Source organism: Mesoplodon densirostris, chromosome 12 (genome assembly GCF_025265405.1).
Source record: "Mesoplodon densirostris isolate mMesDen1 chromosome 12, mMesDen1 primary haplotype, whole genome shotgun sequence".
NCBI classification, from domain to species: Eukaryota; Metazoa; Chordata; class Mammalia; order Artiodactyla; family Ziphiidae; genus Mesoplodon; species Mesoplodon densirostris.
In genome coordinates this window covers 50,647,201-50,669,852 of record NC_082672.1, presented here as the reverse complement: position 1 = coordinate 50,669,852, position 22,652 = coordinate 50,647,201, and the positions used below count along the sequence as shown (strand labels likewise).

The following is a 22,652-nucleotide window of genomic DNA, read 5'->3' as shown; positions in this document are numbered from 1 at the left end:
ATTCTATATGCCTTTTTGTTGTAGTGTACTTTTTTCACTTGAATGTATGTTATAAACATGTTTCCTTGTCAATAAACATACATCCACAGCACAATTTTTGGTGGCTGTTTAGTGTTTCATCCTATAGATGAATGAGATGGATTCAACCTGTTTTCCATTATTACGTACCTTAGATTGTTTCCATTTTTCTTTTCTATTGGAAGGGCTACTCTAAAGAACATCTGTTAACATATATTTTTGTGTATGACCTTTATTATTCTCTAAAAATAAATTCCTGGAAGAGGAGTTACTGGATCAAAGAGCATGAATATTTTAAAACCCTTTCACAGCCACTGCTAGTCTGCCCTCCAAAGTACTACACTGATTTCTCCTCCTGTCAGCAGTGGTGAGCAAGCCACTTTCCTCACTCCATCAGTACTGGGTTTTTATCAGTATTTGCCATCTCCGCTAGTTTGCCTGACCTGGCAAAGCGTGTCTGGGCCCTCTCTGGAGGTCAGTGGCACAGAGGCTGCACTGATAGGACAGTGTCACCAGGACAATCAAATCAGAGCCAGGGGAATCACCCCAGGCTGGAAGGAGAGCCTAGTTTCTGCAGCAAACTTCCAGTGAGCCTAGAGCCGTCCAGACCCTGGAAGTGTCACAGATAAAGCTCATCAAGTGAGCAGGCTGAATCTTGAAGTGGGCCCCATAAGACTGCCAGATACACACACAAACACACTCACTGATACACGTTGAGGGACACATACAGACATATAGAGACCTATACAAACACTCACAGAGAGAGACATACACAGAGAGGTACAGACACACAGAGAAACACACACAGACATGCATTTATGAATATAGACACACACACAAATGCACACAGACACACTCGCTGATATAGACACACACAGACACACAAGCACTCCCATGGACATGCAGGTCCTATTCAGGTAGATCTGCCCTACCTTCCACATATTGGCTCCCATTTCTCTTGGAGTCTAAACCTAAGTCTGCCTTGGACAGTTGGACTTTTCCTCTGTTCCTTAAAGACCACCTCTTCAAAAAGGGTGCCCAGCTGCCTAGAGAAAGGGAGGGAATGGGACTGCCTAGAGAGTGAGAACTATGGCCCTTTGACCAAGGCAAGTGCCCCTGTCAGATGCCCCACTTCAGAGGCCCCTCTGGCTCTGCTCCAGCCCCACCCTTCCCCACAGGAAATCCCCACGGCCAAGGGGACGTGCCCACTCCGATCCCTGGCCTTCCTTCTGGACCATGCTCTGGATACCTGGGCACTGGAATTCCTGGCCCTTCCCTAGATCATCCTCCCCAGAGAGAGAATGGGCCTCACCACCCGTGAGCACACCCTGGCCTGTGGGGTAGACAAGGACAGCTGTGCAGGGGTGTGGACAGCTGGGGTGTCTGCTTATATGCATGCAAGCCCCCCTCCCACCCGTGTGATGTGAGGTCAAAGGGAGGAAGCGAAGGGGGTCAAACTGTAAACTATGGGTTGGAGACTAGCTCTCCCTGACCATATCTCAGCATAGAACTCAGAGTAGTCCAAGGATGATAAAAATCAAACCTGGCCTCCCGAGTCCCTTTGAAGGTCTGTTTTTCAAAGTAGGAGAATTAAACATTTTCATTTTAATAGTTTGATTTATAACCTTTAAATATTTAGAACACTTAGACACGTGGAACGTGGGCCTCCGTTTGTACTCTTGTCCCTGGCCCTGCAAATGTTAAGAGCAGACCTGAAAGAGAGACTTGCAAGGCTATAGCGCTGATGTTTTTCCATGGAGGAGAAATGGAAGTGGGTCTGTGAGCCAAGGTAACATGTGCCTTGAGCTCTGGTGTGGTGGGGCTGCCTGGGGGAGCTGCTGTGAGTGATGCCCCTTTTCAGATCACTTTCAGGAAAGACCACCTTGAGGCCTGCCTCCTTTCCCTGGGTTGTGACGTGATGGCCAGAGAATGCAGCAACTTCGAGAGCTACTCCATGTGTTATGAGCATGTATTGGAGCATGCTAGGCAGAAGCTCTGCCAGAAAGAGCAAGTATGTTCCCAGACAGACAAGAAGTGCATTGGGGAAGGTGTGGGGAGGGGGGCCCAGGAATCACTCCAAAGAGGAAATAAAACACGGTGCAGTCTGGTGCAGGGAGGTGTTCTTTTGTTTGTTTGTTTGTTTTTGCGGTACGCGGGCCTCTCACTGTTGTGGCCTCTCCCGTTGCAGAGCAGAGTCTCCGGACGCGCAGGCTCAGCGGCCATGGCTCACGGGCCCAGCTGCTCCGTGGCATGTGGGATCTCCCCGGACCGGAGCACGAACCTGCATCCCTTGCATCGGCAGGCGGACTCTCAACCACTGCACCACCAGGGAAGCCCAGGGAGGTGTTCTTATGCAAGAATTGAGGGTAGATGGTCCTCTCCAAGGTTTTCTTCTCATTGGCTCATTTCCTTGGGCTCTGGTCTTCTCAGCTGGGAAGGTGATGGCCCCAGCAACACTGGGTTGTATGCTTTGGAGGGGTCTAGTAGGGAATATAAGAGGTAAGGCAGCTGGCCCGCAGGGGAACATCCGTAGCTGATCTTCCCACCCTCAGCAAGCACAAGGGACTTTGTGCTATTCCTGGTTCAGCAAAGAAGCTAGGATCCTTGAATAAACTCTGTCTTTAGAATGCACATCATGGGTCTCACTGAGGAGACTTCCTTAAAATGAGATCCCGTCCTAAAGTTCAGTGGAGCAACAAGCACAGTCCTAGCTCCAGGTGGAGCCCGAGGATCTCAAAAAGAAGCACGAATAACACAGATAAGAGCTGTCTGGAGCGTGGTGCACTGAATAAACGTTTGAGTTTGGCTGTGCGCTGCTTTCTCCTCTTTAGGAATTAGACGTTATATGAAGAGGTCAGAGTCCACCTGAAGATAAGGCTTGTCAGGTAGGTCAGTTATTACTAAAAAAGTCCTCCATTTGGGCTTCCCTGGTGGCGCAGTGGTTGAGAGTCCACCTGCCGATGCAGGGGACACGGGTTCGTGCCCCAGTCTGGGAAGATCCCACATGCCACGGAGCGCCTAGGCCCGTGAGCCATGGCCGCTGAGCCTGCGCGTCCGGAGCCTGTGCTCCGCAACGGGAGAGGCCACAACAGTGAGAGGCCTGCGTACCGCAAAAAAAAAAAAAAAAAAAAAAGTTCTCCATTTCTCAAATCCACAATCTCAGCAGTAGTCAGACATGGGACATCCTGGTGTCATTTTCTTGTGCCCCTTCCTATAGAAATCCCATCAATGACTGGTCCACTGCAGAGACATCCAAGGAGTGTGCCTGTACTTTTTAAGCAATGAGGGCTTTTTTTTTTCTTAGTTTTTTGGTGACTTTTGTTATTTTTTATTGCTTTGTTTTTTCTTTTTGTTGTTTTTTTTTGGGGTGTGTGTGTTTGTTTTCTTTTGAGGCCATTGTACCTTCTGAGGAGGAGGTATATAGGCTAAGGTGTCATGGGGAGGCCAGTTTGGAAATGGAAGCCAAGACAGTTGAAGTATTTTCTCCAAAGTACTTAAGTAGAATCTCTTCTGGGTTCATTCATTCAGCAACCATTTATCAAGCACCTACTATGTGTCTGGAACTGTTCTGGGACCCTTAAGCCAACTTTAGCTTCTTCTGCCCACATTTGCACAACAGGATATTCACCTTCTTCATTAAGTTCAAAGTAGAATACCAATTCAACATTGATATATTGATACAAAAGACTCTTTTTGCAGTGGCCATTTGGAATTCCTGAATTATTTTCCATTAAAAAAAATTTCTGCTACTAGATTGCAGAGCTCAGTCACAATATGATCATGGAAGTCACTGCCCAGAGAACTCGACTCACGGATTTGGAGGAGGAGACACTGGATCTCAAAAAGCAAATTCAAAAAGGAGTCCAAGAAGAATATGAAGCATTAGTTCAAGCTTTGTTTGTGACATGTTTGCACATCAAAGTAAGTGACCTGGGTCAGATGTCTGGGCAGTCCTGTGGGGACCCGGGTGTACCTGACCCCCGCGGCAGCTGTACGGAGAGATCAATAACAGAGTGGGCTTTGTGACAACAAGAGATGGTTGGACCCAAGAATTCTCCAGCTCCAGGCTTTCATTGCAGAGAGTGAGTCAGCAATGAGTGGTCATTATTTTCCCAAAAGAGACACTGAATTTTAAATAACTTAGATATTTGCAGTTTTCCTCACTCTACTGCCATGTTGCCATCTGATTGCTGTTGAGGGAAGGGGGAGTTTCTTCTCCAAAACCCCAACAGTTTATGTCACTGTTTTGTCTATTGAATGACCATCCAAAACAGGAGAGCACAGTGCCCTGGGCCAGGCCAAACCCCAGTGTAGGTAGCAACAGCCGCCTCCTGGAAGCTCACTGGGCAGATTCAGAATCTGAATCAGCTTTCAGAGATTTTACGACCTTCAAAATGCCCACCAGCCTTTCTCTCACATCTGGTGTCAGGGAGCTGCTGACCTGTCAGTAAAGGTCCACCCAGAAGAGGAGTGAGGGGGTTCCCGTGTGCCCACAGCACTGTGGAAGCCTGTCACTGTCTTATGATGTCTGAGCAGCTGTAAGATGGAGACCCATGCCTAAAATGGGCTATTGTGGAGCCTGGTCCCCCTGCCCTACAAGTGAGAATTTCAGTACCACTCCCAAGTCCATGGCTTCCCCCAAACCTGCCCCCTTCTCTGCTATTAGATGTTCCCCAGAGCCAGCCCCATTTGGGTCCTTCCCTTACTCCCTTCCCCCAGAGGATTCCAGGGTGGTCCCTGGAGTTGGTCCATTGAGAGGAGTTTCCACTGATGCTCTAGCTTGGTCTGGTTATTCCAGAGAGGATTGGACCTTTCTCCTTACTGTGAAGTGTCCACAAAACACAAATGCTTACAAATATTAAGGTATCCAAACCAACATGCATTGGGCCTGGTGCTGCAGGAGAGAGGTGAGCAGACAGTGAATTATAGAATTTACTAAGCCATCTTTCGGGTGTGAAATTGTTGAAAAATTTCTTAGGTTCTTTTTAGCTTCTGCCAGATTCCTAGACAAAAAGGAAATTCTCCACTTCTCTCAGTCTCAGTTAGTTCCACAAGCCCCTGAAGGTAGGGAATCGCTGTTTTACCCCAGGGCCCCAAGAAGATGGTGAAGCTTTTGCTGTGTGGCCAGTAGCCAGGTTTCCTGCTCCCCGGCACTAACCTCCTGTTTCCTCTCTCGGGAAGTGGTTCAGAGGTGAAAGGATATCCCACAGTCACCCCTCACCCAAAGATGCTAGGTCTCCAAGTTGTACTTACCGATGAGCAAGATATTTCACCATAAGCTGTTAGCCATAGCCATTCAGAACGGGCTGTTTCACAATGAGATTTCTGTTGGAGCCTAAAGAGGAAGGCGGCCAGCTTGATTCCTTCCTCTAATTTAATCTATTCTTTTTTTTTTTTTTTTTTGCGGTATGCGGGCCTCTCACTGTTGTGGCCTCCCCCGTCGCGGAGCACAGGCTCCGGACGCGCAGGCTCCGGACGCGCAGGCTCAGCGGCCATGGCTCACGGGCCCAGCCGCTCCGCGGCATATGGGATCCTCCCAGACCGGGGCACGAACCCGTATCCCCTGCATCGGCAGGCGGACTCTCAACCACTTGCGCCACCAGGGAGGCCCTAATCTATTCTTAATGGAGTTCCTTGTTAGTGGCTCATGGACAATGTCTTACCTAGTCAGGTTCTGCTGGGTCAAACTGATAGCAAAAATCCCTAGGTTCAAATTCCCAAGTAACCCTTTGTGTATGTGGGTGGAGGGCTGGGGGGCGGTTTGGTTTTCCGCCTGTGACCTCCCATTCTTCTACCTGCTCAGCTTGTCTTGGCCTCTGACACCCACAGGCTCTGAGATGTGAGGGTGATGAAGCCCTGCGGGTTGAAGACAACACTAAAGGGGCCGCTAGTGAGGCTTCCAGACAATACCCGATGGAGTAATTGTCTGGGTGGATGTTGTTTTAATGTGATATCATTTCTGAAAGTTGGGTTTTAGGGGGCAAAGTGACTCTTCCTCAGCTGACCTTCCTGAACTTGAGCCTGCAATTTGCAGGAGAAGCTGGATGAGAATCAGCTTAATTTGATCCAGAAAGTGTGTGAGCTCATCGGTGAAGTAAGAACAGAAGGGACTGACAATACGAAAGAAAGGCCTAAAGAAGAAATGGGGCTCCGCCAGACCTGACGAAGAAATAAAAGAAAATCCAGCCATAGTATGTGATCTCATTTTGAGTGGGGTATCAGCATTTCATCCTAGCGTCTGACCCCGCTGCTCACTCTGTTTGCATTCCTGTCCTGTTTCCCTGAGAAATCCTTGTGTCAGGCATTTAAAAAGGGCACTGGGTCTCACTGCACAATTGTCTCATCTTCTGGAAGGCATGTTTCTGATGTCAGGATTCGTGTCCTTCCTGAGAAAAGTGCTGGAGGCAGCCTTTTCTGAAAGTGAGCCTTCTAAGCAGAAGCAGCTGCTGGCCTTGGAGCAGGACAACTGCAGCCTGGCCGCCCTGGTGTGCAAAATGAGGAGCCTGGGCCACTGGAGGCTGGCGGTGCAGCAGGAGCACTTCCGGGGCCAGCTGAGCAGGGCTGAGAAGGTGAGAGAGCTGAGGGAGGGAGGCCCGGCCCAGCAGGGGGAGGGGGTGACACTGGCCTCCTTGGCTGCAGCTGCTGTGCTGGTGTCAGGTAGCAAGTTTTCCTGGGAACGGGCAATAGCAGAGCCTGGGGAGAAATAGGAAAGAGCCAGAAGCAAATGGCAAAGAAGCAAATGAGAGAACAGATCAGAGAGTTTAGCACAAGGGAAGGGAAAAGATGGAGCGGGCAAGCTTTGTCAAAACACTGCAAATCCTTGAGTTTCAAGCATGATGATCTGCGGAAAATGAAGTAACAATAAGTGGAAAATCTGCTTTAAGGAAAATTGAAACCAGAGCACATATCAATAGTGGTTTGGAAACTTTTACTTACTGTTTCTGAAAGTCTTTATTTACTCTGATCTGTCACACTGTTCTTAACTGAAATCAAGGAAGCAGTGGCCAGCAGGAGCTGTGTTCTACCAGAAATTTTAAAGAACGATGGATGATGAAGTGGTTTAGAGACTGCTTGGGAAGCTTAAAATACAGAAAGGAAACTTATATCCCACCTTACTGTGTTTGGGATGTTCACAGGAAGCTATGCAAAGTAAAAAAGAGTGTTTGAACATCAAACTAATGGCAGAACAAGAAGTGCTTTTATTTTGTCAACAGCTATTGGCTCTAAGGCAGGCCCTGGCCAGGGCTCAGGCAGACAACGTGAGGATATGCAAGCAGCAGGAGAGCCAGGTGTCTGAGCTCAGAACCCCTCTTCCTCCCTCTCTTTGAACACGCTCTGGCGACCAGATGTGGCACTGAGTTGCCTGTAGCAGTCACCAGAGGAACACAGTGTGAAGCCAAGCAGACAGCACTACTGGTGAGAGATGGCCCGGACCCTGGCTTCCCTTCTGCCTTCTTTCCAGCCCAGAAAACAGGGGCAGTGGCCAAAAGGCTTTTGTTCTTGTTCATATTTGGCTAAGATGGTGAAATATAGCTCATAACTAAGATTGTTCTGTGTGTTTCTCTGAGGATCTTTTTTACCCAGAGGGCATCTTGGGGTCTGGGTCTCTGCCTCTAATACATTCCTTTCACGCTCCAAGCATGTTTTCCATGAGTGTGGCCCAGCCATCAGCGTTATGCCCCAAGCAGAGAGTCTTGGTTCCTTTCCTGATGACCCAAACTAAGTCTTAATTTCAGAAGTTACTGCTGCTCTATAGGGACTGGCACCAAAATAAAGGCTTTTTAAGTCTAAGCTCTTAATAACTGTGCCAACCCTCTGAACATGAATGAAACAGAGACCCTAGGTTTAGAGAGAGAACAGCTGAGTTCAAATAACAGCCTGGGAAAGCTGGGCATATTTTAAAACGTAAAATATAATTTGTTCCTTTTGGACCCTAATTCTTCCATTATTGTGTGCCAGTGAGTTATGATGTATAATTATATAAAGTCACCCTACAAATATTAATCATCATTATTAATATTATAATTAAGGATCGACCTTCTAGTGACTGTTGATTAGAAAAATTTCAGAACAGAACCAATTATTACTACTCTTTTCCTTTTCCAACCATCTGGAACCTGGCTTCCTCAGGGCTATTTTGGAAGTCGAAACAGAGACAAGATTAGCACCTCCCTTCCCCACTCACTGTACGTATTGCATCACCCTGTCTCTCCAGGTTCAGCCCTTCCATTCCTATTGCGCGATAAAGGCGGAGTGACAGGGCAAATGTAGTTTGTGGTAGATATGACTATTTGGTCTTGCTACTGGCTGGCACAGGACAGGATAGAGCAGCTGGGCTGTGGTACCCTGAGCCCAGGAATACCTCACACAGTTCTGCCCCTGGGCACTAATGGAGGGGACATTTGTGTTGGCCAACCTCTCATCCCTTGCCCTCTGCTGAGAAGAAAGACTCTGTGCCTTTCTTGTTTCCTTTGGCCTTTTCCTGCCATAGGCGCAATTGCTGAAAGAATTAGAACACAGAGTGACCCAGGAAGCTCTCCACCGGCAGCAGCTGGATTTAATGAAAACCTCTAGCATGGAGAAGCTTTTGGAGGATGTGGAGCAAAAAGAACAGCACCTGCAGCTCCTTACTGAAGAGGCCAAGAGGGCTTCTAAACTGGGCCAGCTCCAGCAGAAGAAAATTCAGAGAGAACTCCGATAGGTAACTCCAGTGAGAGGTAGTAAATCAGGGTGTACCAGCCACAGCTGTTTGATTCTTCCCGTCTTTTCCATGCCTCTCATGCCTCCACAGCGGTGTTCCTCACCTTTGTCACTCCCAGGAACAGCAGGGAAATGGAAATATCTATACCTGGGTGATTGTTCAGGCTGCTTGTGACAAAAGGTGATGGCTTGACTGCCACGAGGCCCAGAATCTTGGCATCTTTGTAAGCCACTTGAAAAACATATTTCTACCTGGCTCTAATCTTTGAACCAGGAGGGATCTTTTGGAAAATCCCGACGAGTAATCTGGAAAAGCAGCAAGTATTATGGAAGCTATTATAAGGGAATTTTATTCATGGTGTTTCTGGAACTGCAGAAATAAAAAAGGAAAGGCAAAATGGTTTCCAGACCCAATATGTTCTTCTTAAATATACCCCACAGTCGGGGCTTCCCTGGTGGCGCAGTGGTTGGGAGTCCGTCTGCCGATGCAGGGGATACGGGTTCGTGCCCCGGTCCAGGAAAATCCCACATGCCACGGAGCGGCTGGGCCCGTGAGCCATGGCCACTGAGCCTGCGCGTCCGGAACCTGCGCTCCGCAACGGGAGAGGCCACAACAGTGAGAGGCCCGCGTACCGCAAAAAAAAAAAAAATACCCCACAGCAAAAAAAAAAAAGGGAGGAAATAATATAGTGTACGTGCGGACTAATGCAAGTCCCAACAAAAGAGACCATAGAATTAAATTCAACACAGAGGGAAAAAAACAAAAAAAACTGAGCACCTTCTGGGGTAGGTGCTTCACACATATTCATTGAATGAATAAGTCAGTTAATTCACCAGAGATATTAGGAAACAGAAATCAGAAGTTTAAATTAAATGATTGGCCAAGTGTTTCAAGTGCTCAAGGAGGTCAGTAAGGAGAATTTTACAAAAATAAATGACCAAAAAAAGGATAAAAGATGTATCCTCTCACAGTTCAGGAGGCCAGAGTCTGAAATCAAGATGTGGGTCCCTACAGCAGGCTCTGGCAGGACCCGTTCCATGGCTCTCCTAGCTGCTGGGGCTGCCTGCCATCCCCCGCGTCCCTCCGCGTGCAGCTACAGCTCTTCAGTCCTGGCCGCCTTCCCTGTCTCTCTCTCTCTCTCTCTCTCTCTCTCCCTCCCTCCCTGTGTTTATACTTGCTTCACTTTTTGTAAGGTCATCAACATTGGATTTAGGGCCCACCCTTTAATCCAGTATGACTTCGTCTTAACTTAATCACATGTACAAAGACTATTTTCCAAATAAAGTCACATTTTGAGGTTCCAGGTGGACACTTTGTGGGGGACACTATTCAACCCATTACACTATTACTTTTTTTTATCATTAAAAACAATTAGGAGATGATAAAAATAAATTAAAAAAGAAAAAATGCCTGTGATCTATGCAGATGAGGCATGCTTTGGACCTAGCAACTCTCTGGCTAGGGGACTCTGGGTAAGGGTTGCAAGGGGAGAGCAAACACAAAGTTAGCCTCCGGTTGTGGGCCCTGTGTCAGGCCTGGAGACAGTGCTCAGAGCATTCCCTGCACATGATGAGTTGAACTCAGCATAGAGATCTGGGAGAGAGATCACGTCTTTGCTTGAAGCCATCCAGGGGCTCCCACAGGTTCTTGGGGTAGATGCATGGCTTGGCCTACAAGGTGAACTGGTTCTTCCCCCCTCTCCACTTCCCCTCTAATAAAATAAACATAAAAGATATGACTTTTGTGAGTAAACTTCTGGCTATTATAAGGTAATAAAGGGTTCCAAGGGCTGCCTCTGTCCCTCTCTGATTAAGTTCTTGGCCTTCCTGGAGCTCCTGATTTTCAGAAGGCTGAGTTCAGCCTGACCAGGATTTCATGAAGACTTGTATTCCTGGGGTAGCCTGGGACCCACACTCTCCCTAGGAATCCCCCCTAACCCACCCCTCACAGTGAACTGACGAAAGTGTGCACCAAGAATCATCTCTGCTTCCCAAGCACTTTTCCCTTCAGATGAGAATCTGGCTTGCCCACGAGCGTAGCGTGGAGCTGGATGCTTTCCAGTGGGTGGAAGAGCTACAAAGTCAGCTTAGTGACACTGAGAGATCCTCTGCCCAGAGGAGCTCACCAGGCGGTAAGGATACCCTTTCTCTCTCTAAGTTCTCAGGGTCCAGGGTCAGGATTGAAGGAGGGCCCCAGGGACTAACGATAACAAACCAGTGGTTATTGAGTGGGTGCTCCATGTTTGTTGAATGAATGAATAAACCTTCATCCTCAATTGCAGTCAGAACTTTCTACTTCAGTTCACCTTGGAGTACGGATAGGCTATACTAAAAAGTTTCAATCATAAAAACTGGTTCCAGTTGAAATATGTCAACTAAAGAACATTGTGTAGTTCACTAGATTTTGAAGCATCTTAACACCTTGGTCCTATAGAGGAGTAGAATTTGCCACCCTAATATGTCTCTTTGGCATATTGTTTTAAGCTGGTTGTTTCTGAGAAAAAGCAGACATTGGAAAGAAGTTGCCCTTTTGTAAAAAATGTTTACAGTTGTAAGTGTATCTCCCTCTTCAGTACGAGGAAGAGGAGGATGACCGAATCTTTACAAATTTATCTGTGGAAAAGACAAATCTGTGTAAGTCTTACCCTTGTTTATTGTGCTTTTCTTGGTAACCTCCCATAGCTGACTTTCCTCCATCCTCATCATCCTCTTCTGTCTTTAGCTGAGGATGGTATTTAAGTTGAGAGCTTCGGTAATGTTGGCAAGTAACTCAGTTTTCCTCAGTCTCTCCCATGTATACATGTTATTAAACTTTTGTCTGATGTTCTCGTGTTAATCAATCTCATGTCAATTCAATTCTTAGACCAGCCAGAAGAACCTAGAAGAGTAGAGGAAAATTTCTTCCTCCCCAATAGGATATTAATAACCACATTTCTGGGCCTCCTTGGTGGCGCAAGTGGTTGAGAGTCCGCCTGCCGATGCAGGGGATGCGGGTTCGTGCCCCGGTCTGGGAGGATCCCATATGCCGCGGAGCGGCTGGGCCCGTGAGCCATGGCCACTGAGCCTGCGCGTCCGGAGCCTGTGCTCCGCAACGGGGGAGGCCACAACAGTGAGAGGCCTGCATACCGAAAAAAAAAAAAAAAAAAAAAAATAACCACATTTCTCAGATGTTATTCATAAAGTACATCATGATTCTTGGGTCCTAGGGGCTTGAGGAGTATTATGGAAATGGCAATCAAAACAGCACTCTGGACAATGCAGCCAGCAAATAGCAATGGAACAGAGGCCAGACCCCAGGATGTCTCTAAAGTAACTTCTTCCCCTGTAAGATGAGGACTAAATAAATTCCAAGTTCTCTTCTAGAGCTATCAAAAATATTACCCAATCAGTAGCCACGATCAGCCTATTGTTAAGGTCAGCCAAGCTCCTCCTTTCTGTTCCATAGCATAGCTGGTGGGTGAGGGTATGGACTTCGGGGTAAGACAGCCAAAGTTCAAATCCTTCCTCTGTCACTGCTTAGCTGTGTGACCTTGGAGAGGTTTATTCACCTCTCTGAAAAATACCCACCTCAAAGGTGTATTCTGAGGACTCAGTGAAACAATGTGTGTCTGCCACAGAGTGTAGTAGCACTAGGTCATTGTGCAAATGTTGGTTATTACACTTTCATATATGTGTGTCCTCCTTTATGTGTTTCCTTTTGGCTACTTATAGTGTGAATGATGTGAGAAAACATAGTCTGTCAGAGGCAGAAAGATTATTTTCAAAGGTCAAGATAGTTTGGGTTTTCTAAGAACAAGGCTGGGCTTGTTGGTAAAGCCCCAGGGTGCTCCTGCCTGCCAGTGCCTGCTGCCTGGGCCCTGACTGTGGGGCTGGCGTCCCCCACCCCAGCCCAGGTCCAGAGAGGAAGCATATCAAGAGCACCCAAGGGCCCTATTTTGACCACCCACCCTGCGTGGCTCTGTCCCTGCACTCCTCTCCACCCTCGCTGGGGTTTTCTGTTTCTCCCTTTCCCCTCTGCCTCCAGCCCAGCCAAGCATCTTTTAAATTCCTCTCCGAGTTAACATGTCCTCTCAAACTGCCATCTGTGTCCTCTAAGACCTGCACATTTACGAAGAAGGACCAGAGTGGGGCAGGAGGCAGGTGGGGAGAACCCTAATTCCCAGGACTGGGGACACGGCAGGAGTAAAAGAGAAGCCTGTCTTTCAGGAAGCAGAGGTAGAAGTTACTCCCAAGTCTCAGCCCCCATCTGTCCCCTTCTGCAGCAACAGGAGGGGGTTTGCTTAGGACTTTCTACATGCTGTCTACTGAAGAAAAATGCACAACCTAAAAGCTGCAAATTAAGTTTTATTTGGGGAGCTTACTAAGGACTGTAGCCCAGGAGACAGCCTCTCAGATAGCTGTGAGGAACTGCTCTGAAGAGGTAGAGAAGGATCCAGGATATAGAGGAGTTTTGCTGAAAAACAAACCATGTGGTTGAACAGCATAAGATTACTGCTAATCACAAAAATAACAAGTTAATGATTTTAGTGCTTTTCTATGTATGGGAAGATGCAAGAGTCTGGGCTCATTGAAATTATTCCCTAGATAAGCATCCTAGCCATCTAGGGCCAGCTTCCAGAGCACAGAATGTTTCCTGTTTTTCTCCATCCTAAATTCCCCTCAGGGCACACTGAGGGGAGCAGAACTGCAGTAGCTGATGGCTTGATGGCAGGCAACATTCTTCATTTACTGGAATGGCAGGCAACATTCCCTTTCCAGAGTGTAGATTCATCAGAGGTCATACCTGTCTAAATTTAGTACCAAGCACTGCAAGAGGACAGCCAGAGATTACCTATACTATTGGTGCTAAAATGTAAAAGTCAGCCATTACCACTCCTTCCTCAGATGTCTAGCCAGAAGCGTGAGGTGACCCAGGTCTCTCTCCTTTCTGTAGAGGTTATCACAGCAGCCTCCCTGCTTCCCAGCACAAGCAGAATTAAGGGGCAAGTTCTCTTTACTTAGCATTAACATGGATCCCCTTAGGATCTTGTAACTCCTGAGAAATTACAATTTGTTCTAGTTCAGTTACTCTCAAAATGCTTAAGGAAAAAAATGAAATCAATTGGCTCACAAAACTGAAATGTTCAGAGATGGATTGGCTTAAGCTGGCTTGATTAAGGTTTGTTTTTATTTTTTGAATTTTTATTGATATACAATGTTGTGTTAGTTTCTGGTGTACAGCAAATTGATTCAGATATATATATATATACATATGTATATATATATATTCTTTTTCATATTCTTTTGCCTTAGTTTGTTACAAGATATTAAATATAGTTCCCTGTGCTATACAGTAGGACTTCGTTGTTTATCTATTTTATATACAGTAGTTAGTATCTACTAATCTCAAACTCCTAATTTACCCCTCACCCCAACTTTCCCCTTTGGCAACCAGAAATTTGTTTTCTACATCTGTGGGTCTATTTCTGGTTTGTAAAGAAGTTCATTTGTATCATATTTTAGATTCCATATATAAGTGATATCATATTTGTCTTTCTCTGTCTGACTTACTTCACTTAGTATGATAATCTCTAGGTCCATCCACGTTGCTGCAAATGGCTATATTTCATCCTTTTTTTAATAGCTTAGTATTTCATTGTGTGTGTGTGTGTGTGTGTGTGTGTGTGTATGTATCTCACATCTTCTTTATCCATTCATCTGTTGATGGACATTTAGGTTGCTTCCACGTCTTCTCTATTGTAAATAGTGCTGCTATGAACGTTGGGGTGCATGTGTCTTTTCAAATTACAGTTTTCTCTGGATATATGCCCAGGAGTGGGATTGCTGGATCATATGGCAACTATTTTTTAGCTTTTTAAGGATTTTCCATACTGTTTTCCGTACTGGCTGTACCAATTTACATTCCCACCAACAGTGTAGGAGGGCTCCCTTTTCTCCACACGCTCTCCAGCATTTATTATTTGTAGACATTTTGATGGTGGCCATTCTGACTGGTGTGAGGTGATACCTCATAGTTTTGATTTGCATTTTTCTAATAATTAGCCATGTTGAGTATCTTTTCATGTGCCTGCTGGCCATCTGTACGTCGTCTTTGGAGAAATATCTATTTAAGCCTTCTGCCCATTTTTTGATTGGGTTGTTTTTTTGTTATTGAGTTGTGTGAGCTGTTTGTACATTTTGGAAATTAAGCCCTTGTCAATCGCATCGTTTGCAAATATTTTCTCCCAGTCCGTAGGTTGTCTTTTTGTTTTTGTTTATTTATTTATTTATTTATTTATTTTTGCGGTACACGGGCCTCTCACTGTTGTGGCCTCTCCCGTTGCAGGGCACAGGCTCCGGACGCGCAGGCTCAGCGGCCATGGCTCACGGGCCCAGCCGCTCCGCAGCATGTGGGATCCTCCCGGACCGGGGCACGAACCCGTGTCCCCTGCATCGGCAGGTGGACTCTCAACCACCGTGCCACCAGGGAAGCCCTGTCTTTTTGTTTTGTTTATGGTTTCCTTTGCTGTGCAAAAGCTTAAAGTTTGATTAGGTCCCATTTGTTTATTTTTGCTTTTATTTCTATTGTCTTGGGAGTCTGACCTAAGAAAACATTGCTACAATTTATGTCAGAGAATGTTCGGCTATGTTCTCTTCTAGGAGTTTTATGGTGTCATGTCTTATATTTAAGTCTTTAAGCCATTTTGAGTTTATTTTTGTGTATGGTGTGAGGGAGTGTTCTAATAACTTCATTGATTTACATGTAGCCGCCCAGCTCTCCCACCACTTGCTGAAAAGACTGTCTTTTCTCCATTGTATATTCTTGCCTCCTTTGTCAAAGATTAATTGATCATAGATGTGTGGGTTTATTTCTGGGCTCTCTATTCCGTTCCATTGATCCATATGGGTGCGATCAAGGTTTGAACTATTTATTGAGGACTGATTTCTCTCTGCATCTCTGGGCCCTGAGCAGGCTGAGAGCAGACGGGAAGTGGAGCCCCTTGGGAAGCAAGATGGCTGCCACCCCTGTAGCTTCCATCCTCTGTTCAAGCTCACATGGCAGGAGTGGGGTGTGGGGAAGGGACAGTTAAAAACAATCGAGCTCTGACTAGGCTGACTCAGGTCATGTGACCAATTTTGAACAAATCACTGAAGCCAGAGACTGAGATGTCTGGTAGGCTTAGGCCCAGCTCACATGTTCTCCCCTGGAGCCAAGGGTAGGGTCAGCTCACTCTCTCCTCCTCTTCACAGCATCTGTTTTATCTTATTTTATTTCATTTATTTTTAATTGAAGTATAGTTGATTTTAGATTCAGGTGTACAACATAGTGATTCAATATGTTTATAGATTATATTCTATTTAAAGTTATTATAATGCAGCAACTATTTTAAATCTTCCTGGTCTCTTCAGACTTTCAGACACTGTCCTCCTCCCCTATCAGATGGGAACTCCCTCTACTTCTTGTCCCCAGCCTACCTACATCTATACTCAGCTGCTTCTCCTTCCCTCCTGTTAAAATGGAAAAGGTGCCCTCTTTCTTCCTTGGGACAATTGCTGTAAACAGCATCCCATGGGCTTCTGTCTTCTCAGAGGCCTTGAGCTAATCTTTATCTGCTTCCTCTCTACACACTCATATTTCCCACACATCTATCCTTCTGATCTTATAACCAACAATGACTTGTTGAGCATGTATGTGCCATCATCATAAAATCCACCATAAAATAAAATTAACATCTGGCCAGTTGAGCCAGAAATCTGAGAGCTATTCTTCCTCACCCTGTAAATCTAATTAATTACCAAGTCCTATTAATGTGAGTATCTCAGTCTGTCCACTTCTACCCACAGGTCCAAGTAACCCATCATCTCTTTCTCTTTCACTTGGTTATGGACCCTCAGACAAAAGACTCCATCCAGGTTTTGACATCTTCACTCAGAACTGATGAAGCTGGATCAGAGGCCCATTTTAAGCTCTAAAATTTTATGAATTAAATCTAGGCCTGTACGTTGTAACCAGAGATACAATTTAACATTTTTCACATTATAGGCCTTATATCCCAGGCTCACTACGCCCTAAGTTCTGCTTCCACATCATCCAGATACAGCCAGCAACACCTTTTAAAGACTCATCTCATGGGCAGTAAAATAACAAGAAGGATTCAAAGGCCAAAGACTGTAAGTAATGATAAATTTGATTATGTATACGAAACAATGAAAAATATAAATATGAAATTATGGATTTAGGGTCACTTCAAACTTATATTAAAAATTGTGTATCAGGACCTTATCTCAGTGGTTGGGTCTTAGAAAATAAAATTCTGGATTTCTCACAAAGGGAATTTGTCCATGAATTGTTGCTGAATCAGTGTGTTTATGTGGGAAGGAGGGTCTAGGGCTTCCTACTCTGCCATCTTGATGACATCACTCCTCAGTAATAAAATTCTGATGTTGAAACAATTAAGTCCAAAAGCACTCACTCAATTACAATTCAGTAAATGGGTATGAAAGTCAGTACCAACACCTTGCCGTGTTCTGTCTCTGAATTTTTTTTTATTATCTACAATAATTAACTAGCAGCATCAGCGCCTTTATCTGAGTTCCTTGGCAGAGCAGAAATTAAGAATTTCAGAAGTCATCTTAAAACACGTGAGAAATCTACCCTCCAAAGAAATTCTTGGAATGCAGATTAGTTTGAAGTATAGCACATATTTGAAGAATTTTTTTTTTTAGTATTTCAGCTCTTAGCTTACGTAAAACACTATTTGCATCCTCTTCCACTGCCTTCTCTGTATAACTTTAATAAGTATTACACTCTTTGCTCCACTGTTTTTCAGAATCCCCTCCAGAGGTTTATATATCTAATCAACACATTTAACAATTCCTCCCCTCTTACCTTGAGAAAAATTAAGAGGAAAAAATATAATCATTCATCAGAGAAAATATGCCATCCCAAGGCCTCTTTTGAAACTGATGGTCTAGTTAGTGGACCAAAAGTTTGTTGTAGTATTTCTAGACACAGTTAAGGGGAGACACACAGAGAGGGAAGAAGCAGGTCAGGAACATACCCAATTGAGATTCTTGACCAAGTAGGGCCACATTATCAATACCCACCTTTTGCTTGACCCACCAATCTCTGTGCAGTCATCTTTCAGCAAAAGGTGAAGTTCTACTGTATGTCTATTTGTTTCTGCAAAGCCCTTTCCAAAAGGAAGCAACATTCTGTTGATTTGTATGGGACCACAAGGGCTTTTAAGATTCACTCCATCCCCATTTCACTCCCCAAAGCAAATGTTCCTGCAGTGGGGCAGGTTGCTGATCACAACTCTTATGGTTGCGAAAACTGCTAAGTAGCTAACTACATTAGTGGACATCCACTAGGTTTTAGAGATTTAGAAGGGTGATGGTCTAAGACTAATTGTTGGCCACATTACCCTACTAAATAAACTCTAATAAAGGAAGTGTCTTGTGGGCCCATTGGCTTGCGTACAGTATAGAGACCCCAAGCAAAAAGGCTGAGGTCCAGGAAAGCCACAGAATTAGTTGGGGCCTCTTCAAATCTATCTAGGGTCTGACTTCTTAAATAAGGCCTATGAGACAAGTCAGATAAATACAGATTGAGAGGAGTTTATACATGGCTGAGATATAAGAACACCAATGATTTTCTTTTAAAAAGTAGCACTGCACTAACACAAATGATAAAACTTTAAAGAATTTATTGATTACTCCAAATATGGGATATCTTTCCTTCCTTAGCTGGAAACGGCTTTCCATTGATGGATTCATTCCTGACCAGTTCCCTTTATAACAAGAGGCAAAATATGTACAAGAAGGCACACTAAATGGCCTAACCCAGACTGAACCAATGACCTTGGTCTCATTAATAACAGTGACTTGTAATGATGCTATAACAAGAATTATTCATCATCTTATTTAAAGGCTCCAGTATCTACTTAATATTTATATTGCAGGTACCTATTAAACACAAAAAAAGAATTGACCATGTCTTCCTACCCAATGTGGCAGAAAATGTTCAACTTTCAGGTTTTCAAGTTAAAATGGCTCCATCCAGAATCCCATTCAGACCTGACTGGTAATCATATATCCTTTTTCCAAGTTTTATTTCTATGAGCATTTGAATGAATAAAAATGATTCTAAATTCCATTAAGCCTTTTATCTAAATTTTACTATCTGTATTGTGAAGATAGCATGGAAGGACTGAGATGACTACATGTTGTCCCAGATGAAGTAGGGTTTGGCCCTAAATTTTTTTTTTTTTTTTTTTTTGTGGTACGCGGGCCTCTCACTGTTGTGGCCTCCCCCGTTGCGGAGCACAGGCTCCGGAAGCGCAGGCCCAGCGGCCATGGCTCACGGGCCCAGCCACTCCGCGGCATGTGGGATCCTCCCAGACCGGGGCACGAACCCGTCTACCCTGCATCGGCAGGCGGACTCTCAACCACTGCGCCACCAGGGAAGCCCTGGCCCTAAATTTTAAAACATAAGAGTTGATTTGCATTTCTACAACCTAGGCCTTGCCTCTGGTCAACGAGCAGCCTCTTAATATGGGTTCTAGAGTTACTGATTAGGTGAGAGAGCCAGGAGAGAGGGCATTGCTACCAGACAGTATTTACTAACAAGTGAAAAACCAGGACAGAGATTAATCCAAAGAAACTTCAAAGCACTTATTTCTATTTGTTTCACTTAAGAACACCATTCTCTATTAACAGTCTTTTTATTCTTCCTATAAATGGCAAGACACTCTTCAGACTTTTGTAAAGTCTTAATCCAAGTCTTCTTGTTCAGACAGGAAAATTTATCTTGGGTAAAGGAATAAATAAATAGATGAATGGAACAGAAGAGACCAGAGAAACATATTTACATACATAACTTTATATATGATATATGTAGCTTTTCAAATTAAGGAAAAGGTTGGGTGTATTTGAATTAGATTAAATCATCACCTTACACTATACACAATGAGTGCCAAATGGATTAAATATCTACATGCACACACACATGCACACACACAGACATACAAACTTATTTCTGAAATAGGACATAAAAAACAAAAGGAAGACTGATGACTTTGACATCAAAACTAAAAATTCAACATGATATGACCAGGTATGATACCACTTAACGATTTATGACCTCTCAGCTCCAAATTCATCCTTCACTGTCTTCTATGAAATAATGAATCTGGACCCTGTAAACATTTCTTCTTTGCCACCTGGCAAGGTGTTAAGCTTTGTCAGGAGAGGGTGCTGGAGGGACCCTGGAGAAGGAAGAAGGGTTTCTCTTCCAGGTTCTGGGGTCCTCCTCTAGGCAGGCTCCTGCAGTATGCATGGCTTCTGCAGCACCAGGTTCCTGTAGCACATGCAGCTTCTGCAATGCCCAACTCCAGTGGTGCATGCAGTTCCCTGGTGGAGTGCCACTGGCATGGCACCTCCTATGAAGGGGCTTCTCCTGCCCCAGCACCCCTCTGGATGCTTCACAGCCTCAGTGAACTTCTCTGCCATTCAGCCTTGGCCACACCCTCTCCCATGAGGTCTGGATGTCAGCCCAGGAGGGTAGTGGTGGCTCCCTGTATCTGATATTCCTATATATATATATATATTTTTTTTGGTACACGAGCCTCTCATTGTTGTGGCCTCTCCCGTTGCGGAGCACAGGCTCCGGACGTGCAGGCTCAGCGGCCATGGCTCACGGGCCTAGCCGCTCCGCGGCATGTGGGATCTTCCCGGACCGGGGCACAAACCCATGTCCCCTGCATCGGCAGGTGGACTCTCAACCATTGCGTCACCAGGGAAGCCCTCCTATATTCTTTAGAGCTCTCTTTATTGCTTACCAGCCAATCCCCCCATTACTTCAATCCCTTGTTAAATAATTCTTTATATTAAACTTTCCCCGTTTGATTTCCATGTGTTTTCTGTCACCTAAATGGCCCACGACCAATATAGAACTGATACCAGTAACGGAGTGGTCCTAGGAGACAGACCCACAAAGATGGGGTTTGGGGACTTGTTTGGTTACATCCTTGGGCTTGAACACAATGCCAAGCTCCTTGCTAAGGGGAAATGGAAGGCTGCGTGTAATCCTTTGCATGCAGTGGAATGACAATTAACCGAGCTACCACCTCTTGTAGACTGTGATGAAGTACCTGCTGAAGCACTACCTTGGGAACCTAAAGTGCTCCTACATTGACTCTCATGGCAGTAATGATGACCATAAAGACTGTGGTGTGGGATGGAGTTTTTTTAATGCACTTCAGCACTTAGGGAAGAAAATGACAAGCTCAGGTCCTTTAATTCCTAGCTCAAATCATGGCCCTGAGAACCAGAGAGCTTCGATAGTAGCCTTTTTAAATCTCTTATTTCTTGTAGTTAGGAGGATAATACTACTAAAAGTCAAGCACAAAGTTTAATTGTGCAAAATGCTAAATTACAAAGATAGTTGAATTTACAATCTTGTTGTTTCTCATTGCTGTTGAAATGGGCTCTCTCATTTCAGTGGTGATGATGCATTTCCAGAGTAGCAGAAGCCAACTGCCAAGACAAGGTGGGACATCTATCAGAAAGGGCAGCAGGGACATATGAGTAGTCAAAATGCCTTGGCACACAGAGATCTTTGGTGGTTGATGCATCTACATGAACGAAATCCTATGGGCAGCCAACTATTCATAGAATATTGCTTGATCTACACAGGAAAAACTCTGGTAGCCAAAACCTGACTTGAATAGGCACAATGAAGAGTTACAGCCTCTCATCCAGATTCCAGACCTAAGTCAATTCACAGACCAGGGCCCCTTAACTACAGGATAGATCCCCTTGAAGGTACATACCATAAATCTTCCTCTATTTTCCTATGTATCTATAATTATTTGCTAGAGTGACTGTTCATGAGAGGGAAAAAAAAATCTAGACCATTTGGCATTTACTAGGTACTATCTCTAAATTAATTCTACCTCAATTAATTCTAATTCCTGGGAGCCCAAAACACCACTATGGCTCACCAGTCAAAATGAAGGCTTACAGTGAGGTGATAGAAGCTTAGCTCAGGTCCAAATTACAGTAGACCCACTTGGTCCAGTGTGGTTATTTCCCTACTTCCTGAATGTATATAATTGGACTAGACATAATTAGCAACTGAAAGGATTCCAATATTATTCTCTGACCCATTAGTTAAAGGCTCATTATTGTAGGAAGGGGTAATGAAAAGCCCCTGGAACTTCCCCTTTCTATCAAGAAAACTAGAAGCAATAACTCTGGGGAAATTGCAGAGATTAATGCCATCATCAAAGACTTGAAAGTGAGGGTGGTGATACTTTAACATCACCACTTAACACACCACTTTGGCCTGTGCAAAAAACAGATGGATCTTAGAAAATGACTAGGGACTATCAGGTTCACAGCTTAACCAGGTAGTGATTCCAATTGCAGCTGCTATCCCAGATGCAGTATCTTTACTGGGGCAAATGAGTATGCCCTTGGCACTTGTTATGCTGTTATAATGCCTTTATAATGCTCCATATCAAATTGCAAGGAACACAAGAGGCAGTTTGCTTTTACCTGGAAGGGCCACAGTATACCTTCAAATTCTTGCCTCAAGACTTCATCAGTTCTCCTGCTCTGTCATGATATAGTTCATAGAGACCTAGAGCATCATGATATTCCACAAACATCACACTGATCCACTACATTGACAAAATTATGCTGATTGGATACGATGAGCAGGAAGTAGTAAGTACTTAGGTGCCTTAGTAAGACTCTTAAGAACTAGAGGGTGAAAGATAAATCCTACAAAACTTAACTGCAACAAAGTTTCTTGGGGCTTAGAGCATGATGAACCCCCAAGATTAAAGACATATTGCTTCATCTCACAGTATGTTACCATGAAAAAAGAGGTATGATGCTAAGTAGGCCTTTTTGGATTTTAAAGGCAAACATATATTTGAGTGTGC

General features: G+C 44.8%; 1 protein-coding gene across 1 annotated transcript in view; it reads left to right on the top strand.

Annotated features, from left to right (window-relative positions):
* The window catches only part of LOC132499844 (coiled-coil domain-containing protein 162-like), a 45,938-nt gene extending 27,150 nt beyond the window's left edge, over window positions 1–18,788 (top strand). The window contains 11 exon segments of the mRNA XM_060114542.1: window positions 1,880–2,029; window positions 2,850–2,903; window positions 3,772–3,939; window positions 6,053–6,148; window positions 6,150–6,209; window positions 6,456–6,587; window positions 7,155–7,307; window positions 8,510–8,719; window positions 10,730–10,850; window positions 16,742–16,869; window positions 18,663–18,788. Coding sequence (XP_059970525.1) covers window positions 1,880–2,029; window positions 2,850–2,903; window positions 3,772–3,939; window positions 6,053–6,148; window positions 6,150–6,209; window positions 6,456–6,587; window positions 7,155–7,307; window positions 8,510–8,719; window positions 10,730–10,850; window positions 16,742–16,869; window positions 18,663–18,788 — 1,398 coding nt within the window.
* Window positions 18,789–22,652: the final 3,864 nt, after the last annotated feature.